General features: G+C 46.5%; 1 protein-coding gene across 1 annotated transcript; it reads right to left on the bottom strand.

Moving 5' to 3' along the window:
* Positions 1 to 5,626: 5,626 nt before the first annotated feature.
* On the bottom strand, positions 5,627 to 6,522 carry LOC125140828 (zinc finger and SCAN domain-containing protein 32-like). Its single transcript, XM_047810914.1, has one exon. It carries the CDS (start codon positions 6,520 to 6,522, stop codon positions 5,635 to 5,637), a length of 888 nt encoding a protein of 295 aa, XP_047666870.1. The 3' UTR covers positions 5,627 to 5,634.
* Between the last annotated feature and the right edge of the window lie 1,742 nt (positions 6,523 to 8,264).

Below are 8,264 nucleotides of genomic sequence, written 5' to 3' on the forward strand. Positions count from 1 at the left end.
CAAGAAGAAAATAGTCACCCAAAGTCGTGATACTTAATAAAAGACATTAATACCATGGTGAAACTGAGCTAAAACTTGGACGCAATAAATAAGTGTGTTCTGCAGATCAAAGTTCCACTCAATTATTCAGATTATTGTTTATATTGTTACTGAATTTTGTGTAAAGACATATTCTAGGAAACAGGGTTGGAATTACACCTGTTGAATATTTAAATTCTTCAGCTCCTGTGATTTGCATAAACATTATTCTCTGGTTTCATGTTTCACTCTGGTGAATCTATACAGATCAACTACACAACATTTAAACATTCATTTAAAATACTGATTCTCTCAACCCCGTTTTACCTGAACAAGATTTTTTTCTTTTAAGAACTTTTACCTTTAAAAAAATTTCATGATGTTTGTTTAGGAATGTTCTCTAATAAAATCCAGTTCCTCCAGGAGCAGATTTATTTACTGGGATGAGGTGGAAATCTGTGTAGTTCTGAGGAACATCTTTTAGAGTCTTTACGATGCAGATGTCGATAGTTTCACCAGAAGCATGAGGGAGATTTAAAATTGTAAATTGCTTTGCATTTTTATTTTACATAGGATTTTAACCTACACTGTGCCGACGAATTCGTAGGAACAAAATAAGACGTTCCACTGTGGTAGAGCAGCCTTACGGGTTCGCCTTCTACCCAAATGATGGCGATACTCACTGTGATGTTCAGTGTAAAGTGGTGTTTATTTACAGGGTGCTCAAGTGCAAAGTTCAAAATATTTACAACTCCCAGAAAAGAAACAGTGGAAAAATAAAGAAAATCAAAGAAAATCCGAGGGATATAAAGAGAACTATATACAAAGATACAGCACCTACAACTGTGCATTTACTTAATAGCTTCTCCAACTCCGATAACTCCACTATCCACACCTACAACTCCCACCCCGAACTGAAGTGGGAGACTTTTAAAGGGCAAACCCCTCCCCTCGGTCTCAACCATTTCTCCCAGAGGGGTTGGAACTTGTAACCAGCCATAGAATGGAGTTGTGGAATGGAGAATGAAGTTGTGGATTGGAGACTGATATATATATATATATCTTAATAAATAATAAACATAACAATAGTAATAACAATAATAATAATAATAATAATAATAATAATAATAATAATAATAAAACAATAACAATACCAATAATAATAATAGTAATCACACACAAAAAAAACGTCCCCTCAACATAAACTCGCCGACTTCCGGTTTTACTGCGCATGTGCGGAAAAGCGTTGCCGCTTTAAAGCCAGCCGCTAATCAGCGCTCCGGTTGGCTGCTGTCCAAACCCACCCGGAAGACCGACGCATACAAAAAGGCGAGTTTATAAAACTTAACCCCACAAAAGGAAACTTATACGTAGATATTTAAGAAAAATATAAAGAAGTACAAAGTCCTTGTGTGTGTGTGTGTGGTTATTGTCCAGAATGAGAGAATGAATTGAGTGTGTGCGGCGTGTATTCGAGCGAGCGGCGTGCTAACTGGCGTGTGTGTGCACCCACAACGCTGTAGCTAGAAACGGAGGAGAAGTGAAAGTGTGTGGGGTATGTAGCTTCATGCTGACGATAGGGACAGTTCACTCTGTCACATCACCTTCCCCCTATCCAAGCCGCGAGCTGGCCGGGTGGCGAGACAGGTAGTCAGCAGTCAGGTTCTATTTCCCTGGACGATGTCTGACCCTGAAGTGGTATGGCTGCAAGGAGAGGTACCACCTGGTCACCCGAGCATTGTGGTCCTTCATGGTGTGGATCCAGGTTAATGCTCTGTGGTCTGTTTACAGGGTGAACTCTCTTCCTAGCAGGTAATACTTCAGGCTCTCCAGGGCCCATTTGATTGCCAGGCAATTCTCAATTGTGGAGTACCGGGTTTCCCGTGGCAGCAGTTTCCGACTCAGGAAGGCGACTGGTCTCTCGTTGCCTTCCTCACCCTGGGTCAAGACTGCTCCTACTCCAACCGAAGATGCATAAACCTGGACGGTAAACTGCTTTGTGAAGTCTGGACTGCGTAAGACAGGCTCTGCACACATTCTTTCCTTCAGTGTGATGAAGGCTGTCTCACAGTCATCAGTCCACCGTATTGGGTTCTTCACTGCCTTCCCCAACAGGTTGCTCAGCGGTACTGCGGTAGTGGAGAAATTTGGGATGAACCGCCGGTACTATCCCACCAGTCCTAAGAAGGACCTGACCTCCTTCTTGGTTGTAGGCCTAACGATAACCCAGGTAGTCTGCCTCAGCCTTGGCCCACGAACATTTGGCAACGTTCAGTGTCAGGCCCGCCTCCTGGATCCTCCTCAGGGTCTCCTCCAGGTGGCTCAGGTGATCAGCCCAGGTCTCGCTGTGGACCACCACATCATCCAGATACGCGGCCGACCATTCTTCCCCGCCTTGCAGCACCTGGTCCATCAACCTCTGGAACGTTGCTGGTGCCCCGTGCAGGCCAAAGGGAAGAACCATGAACTGGTACAATCCCAGTGGGGTCCTGAACGCTGTGTAAGGCCTAGATGTCTTCTCCAGAGGCACCTGCCAGTAGCCTTTACACAGGTCTAGTGTTGTCACATATTTGGCTCTCCCAATCTTTTCCAGTAGATCGTCAATGCGTGGCATCGGGTATGCATCACACTGGGACTGGAGTTTAATCGACAGAAGTCAATGCAGATACGGAGGGTGTTGTCCTTCTTCGGTACGATGACCACCGGACTACTCCATTCGCTACTTGATGGCTCAATTACTCCCATCTCCAGCATAGTCTTGATTTCTGCCTTCAGTGGGGCCACCAGCCTCTCGGGTACCCGATACGGTCTCTCTCGCGATGGAGTTGTATCAGTCAGGCGGATCTTGTGGAGTACCAGGTCGGTCCGTCCAGGCTTCTGATGAAACAACGCTGGATATCGACCAAAGAGCGGTTGCAGCTCAGCCTGTTTGAGTGCCTCCAGATGTCCGAGGTCTACCTCTGCTGGCTGGGCCTGCTCACTAGCTTTTGGTTCCGGTTGGTCCTCCTCCTGATGCTCCTCCACATTTTGGATGAGCAGTACCGGTTCGGCCTTTTCGCTGGGAGGCTCTTTCCACTCCTTCAGCAGGTTAATGTGGTAAGTCTGTGTCACTTTGCCTTTGTCTGGGTGATGGATCTCATAAGTTGTCTGGCCCATCCTCCGTACAACACTGTAGGGTCCCTGCCACTTCATGAGGAGCTTGCTCGTGGACGTTGGCAGCAACAACAGTACCTTTTGACAATGGTCGTAGTTTTCTGGAACGGGCTTGCTGGTCATACCACGTGTGAGAATAGTTGCATAAAACAATCTTTTCTGGTAATGTTATAGACTGTCTGTAAAGTGCACATTGTTCTTTGTCTCTCTCTCACATACACACACACAGACATACACCCCCACACACACAGACAGACAGACACAGACACACTCTTGTCCCTACCATAATTAGCCTTACCACAGATGGCCCTGCCATAATTATTCTTTATGTTACCAACCATGGGAACTAAGGGAAGTATAGGTTTACTTCCCTGATAAGATATGACTTCATTGGGGTAACTGAGAGGTCACCTAAACAGAGATGTGCACACACATACCAACACACACAACCACTACACCCTCCCTCTTCTTGTATGACTCTATATTCCTGCTTTTCTTAATAAACTTTGGAACTTCTCTTTGAAAGACTGTCGCATGTGTGGTTCATTGAGACTTCCCCAAGGCCTTGTGGAGAACAGAAACCGAGCAGAGGAACGAGAGGCTGAATTTTAGGTTATCCTGCCCAGGCGGCAGATGAAAGAGGGTTAACCTGTCCAAGCGATGGATGAGAATTCCTTACAGTTCTTTGGGGGCTCGTCCGGGATGCCAGTATTCGGGTAAGTGCTGATTTGGTATCTTGTCATACCAGTTAAAGTGTAGGCACTTATCTTGTGTACTGGTATTTATATTGAGGGATATCAGAAGGGCAGGGAAGTGCCCAGGCGGCAGATGAAAGAGGGTTAACCTGTCCAAGCGACGGATGAGAATTCCTTACACCACGTCTTCTGTGCCCTCTGAACCTTTCGGAGGTTCTCCTCTGCCAGCTTCCTGTAGTTCTCCAGTCGATCCCTCATCTCCAGGAAATACTGGACTATTCCCTTTTCCGCCTTATTTCCTGAACAAGGGTCCTCCCAGTGTCTCCGGAGGAGATCCAGAGGTCCTTGGACCTGCCAACTGTTCAGGAGCTCGAACGGTGAGAAGCCAGTCGATGCTTGTGGCACCTCCTGGTAGGCAAATTGCAAAGAAGGGTAGCCATTTATCCCAGTCCCTTCCAGTTTACGACACAAACTTCCACAGCATGCTTTTGAGTGTTTTATTGAAGCGTTTGACCAGTCCATCTGTCTGTGGGTGATATGGGCTGGTCTTGATAGCGGTGATACCCAGCTGGCGGTGTAACTGTTTCATCAGCTTTGAGGTGAAGTTGGTCCCTTGGTCCGTGAGGATTTCTTCTGGGGTTCCAACCTGAGAGAACAGCTGAATGAGAGCATTTATGATCTTAGGGGTGGTGATGGAGCGGAAATGCCTCTGGGTACCTAGTGGCTTAGTCACTGATGACAAGGATATAATGGTATCCTGTACTGCTCTTTTCCAGTGGCCCTACTATGTCCATAGCGATGCATTGGAATGGGACAGAGATCACGGGCAATGGTTGTAGAGGGGCCTTGTCTTGGCCCCACACAGCACTGGACTGCTGACAGGTGAGGCATGTAGTACAGTACTTTTGTACATCCGTGTACATAGACGGCCAGACAAATCGTGAGCTGATGCGTGCATAGGTTTTCTGCAGAGCAAGATGTCCTGCCCAGGGAACTGTATGTGCCAGATGCAACACCACAGGGCGACAACATTTCGGCACCACCAACCGGGTTGCATCCGAGGCTTGCATGTATAGGATATCGTTGGTAATGACATACCTCTCCCCACACATGTCCGCTTGTTTGCCTTGCACCGCTTTCTCAAACAAAGGTTTCAGTGACTCGTCGACACGCTGCAGCTTCACGATGTTCACAGGTACAATCCATCCATTCACCTCCAGTCCTTCAGTTTTAGTCTCCGGAACTGGCGTCCCAAGTCCTTTCTCTAGCCGGTGTTGCCGACGTGATTTCCTGGGCCCCTTGGTCCCGCCTTGAAGCAAACTACTGTCCATGTCCGGCAACGGCTGCAGTCCCATCTTAGCTTGGGCCCGAGTGACAGCTGGGCATGCTAGCTGGATGTTGGATCTTGATTGTTCCTTCTCCCAGTTCACTTGTAGCAGTTCTGATAATACCGGTATGTCGCGTCCCAAAACCACATCTGCCGGTAGAGTTTCCACAATCGCCACAGTAAGTAGGTATGTCTGTCCATTAATGTTCACATTCACCTCTGTCTGGGGGTACTGTTTCACATCTCCATGTACACATTGTGGTTTTGTGTGCTTTGTGAAAGACACACTGGTCAGGTGACATCTTTTCACCAGTGACATTGAACTCCCAGTGTCCAACAAAGCTGTCAACTCCTTCCTATTAACAGTCACTGGGATGAGTTGGGGGTTCCCCATACAATTCACCGTACTGTCCTCCTTCCTTGGGACATAACAAAACCCCGTCAATTTTGCTTTTCTTGCTGGGCACACGGTTGCTTTGTGTCCTGGCTGTTGACAATAGTAACACGTGAGTTTCTGTTCTCTGGTGTCTTTATCCCCCTTTCTGTCTTGAATGTTGCGGCGAGATTCTCCAGCGCTCCATCCACTGGTAGAACTCCTCTGGTCACCTTTCGTTGGTTGGAGATGACGACCCTATTGGGAACGTTCCGATACTGCTGGGCAAGTTTTGCAGCAGCTAGCCCAGTTCTAGGCTCTCGTTCCTTTACCCATATCCTGACTTCGTACGGCAGGACTCGGAGAAACTGCTCCAGGATGACCATCTCACCAATCTCCCCCTTGGTGTATAGTTCCGGTCGCACCCAACGGCGGTACAAATGCCTTAGCCGATTGTATGTCTTTGAGGGTGTCTCCCCAACTGGGGTCATAGTTGCACGAAACCGCTGACGATAGGTTTCTGGAGAGATGCTAAACTTCTCCAACAGAGCCTTCTTGCGTTCACTGTAGACTGCTGCTTGGTCTTCATCCATCGCCAGGTAGGCCTCCAGCGCTTGCCTGGTCAACAGTGGAACCAGCTGGTAACTCCATTCTTCCTCTGGCCACCTCCAGGTTCTGGCGAGCCACTCGAACCAATACAGATAGTTCTCTTTGTCTTCCCCCTGACTGGAAGCTTGGCTACTTTGGCTCGGTTCTGAGCATTGGCTGACTGGTGGGCATCGGTGTGCTCTGGACCCTAAGTGCAGTAGTATTCCCCCGGGGTGCTGGTGTAGGCAGTGCCATTCGTGGACTCTACAGGCCCAGAGATGATGAAGCTGGGTGGATGGCTTGCCGTATGGTCTCCTGCAGAGTCTGCAGCGCTTGGAGATAGCATTTCTCTTGCTGCTCCTGTGCATGCATGAACTGTCAGAACACCTCTACCATCCCTCCTTAAAAGGTTGTAGTGGGTGGCGCTGCTCCAGTCCTGGATGCAGTACCCTTGGGTCAGACAGGAGGAATCCAATCCTCCTTTCTTTCTTCCGCAGTGGAATCCACTGTTCCCCAGGCTCCATCTTCCTCAGTGGCTGCCTGGGTCTGGGAACGAAGCACCATCTTGGGCTTGCGTTCTCGTGGCACCATCCTGCGAGTAGCCATCCCACTGCTGACACCAAATGTGGTAGAGCAGCCTTACGGGTTCGCCTTCTACCCAAATGATGGCAATACTCGCCGTGATGTTCAGTGTAAAGTGGTATTTATTTACAGGGTGCTCAAGTGCAAAGTGAAAAATATTTACAACTCCCAGAAAAGAAACAGTGGAAAATTAAAGGAAATCAAAGAAAATCCGAGGGATATAAAGAGAACTATATACAAAGATACAGCACCTACAATTGTGCATTTACTTAATAGCTTCTCCAACTCCAATAACTCCACCATGCACACCTACAACTCCCACCCCGAACTGAAGTGGGAGACTGGTTTTTAAAGGGTAAACCCCTCCCCTCGGACTCAACCATTTCTGGTATTGGAACTTGTAACCAGCCATAGAATGGAGTATCATAACCAGCCATAGAATGGAGTATCATAATAAATAATAAACATAATAACAATAACAATAATAATAATAATAATAATAATAATAATAATAATAATAATAAACAATAACAATAATAATAATAATAATAGTAATCGCACAAAAAAAACGTCCCCTCAACATAAACTCGCCGACTTCCGGTTTTACTGCGCATGTGCGGCACAGCGTTGCCGCTTTAAAGCCAGCCACTAATCAGCGCTCCGGTTGGCTGCTGTCCAAACCCACCCGGAAGACCGACGCATATAAACAGGCGAGTTTATAAAACTTAACCCCACAAAAGGAAACTTATACATAGATATTTAAGAAAAAAATAAAGAAGTACAACGTCCTTGTGTGTGTGTGTGTGTGCTTATTGTCCAGAATGAGAGAATGAAGTGAGTGTGTGCGGCGTGTATGCGAGCGAGCGGCGTGCTAACTGGCGTGTGTGTGCACCCACAACGCTGTAGCTAGAAACGGAGGAGAAGTGAAAGTGTGTGGGGTATGTAGCGTCATGCTGACGATAGGGACAGTTCACTCTGTCACATCCACACACACATTCTGTTTGCACAGCCAGTAAAATTAAATTTAACTGAAAAACTGTGTGGTGTTTAATCAGGTGAGTGCTTACATACAACAAAAAAAATCATTCATTCTTGTAAATTTTTCTGAACAGTGCAGGAGGACATTCACTCAGTGAAAAATGGACACCAAGGACATCTTGAGAGAAAAACTGTACAAGGAAAACCTTTTCGAAAAAGTCAGAGAAGAACTCGACCAACACGAAGAGGAGATCGAGCGTCAGAGACTAAAGCTAAAAAAGAAAGACTGAAAGATTAAGAGAATGAAACAAGAACTAGATGAGATGGATGAAGAAATAAAGGCACTGAAGGAGAAACTAGAAGAGAAAGATAACAAGATTGACAGAAAGAGACAGAAACTGGATACCAGGGACCAAGAGCTAGAAGAGCTGAGACAAGAAATTGAGTAGAAATATGAAACAATAAATGAACTGAGAGAAGAAATAAATGAGAAAAAGAATAGATAGACAGAATACAACAAGAATTGGAGAAGAGCCTTCAAGCCATCCAT

This window comes from Tachysurus fulvidraco, chromosome 3, assembly GCF_022655615.1.
Source record: "Tachysurus fulvidraco isolate hzauxx_2018 chromosome 3, HZAU_PFXX_2.0, whole genome shotgun sequence".
Classification (NCBI taxonomy): domain Eukaryota; kingdom Metazoa; phylum Chordata; class Actinopteri; order Siluriformes; family Bagridae; genus Tachysurus; species Tachysurus fulvidraco.

Excerpts from the sequence above, each read along its gene's own strand:
- LOC125140828 (XM_047810914.1), bottom strand. The coding sequence starts at position 6,522 with ATGCACAGGAGCAGCAAGAGAAATGCTATCTCCAAGCGCTGCAGACTC.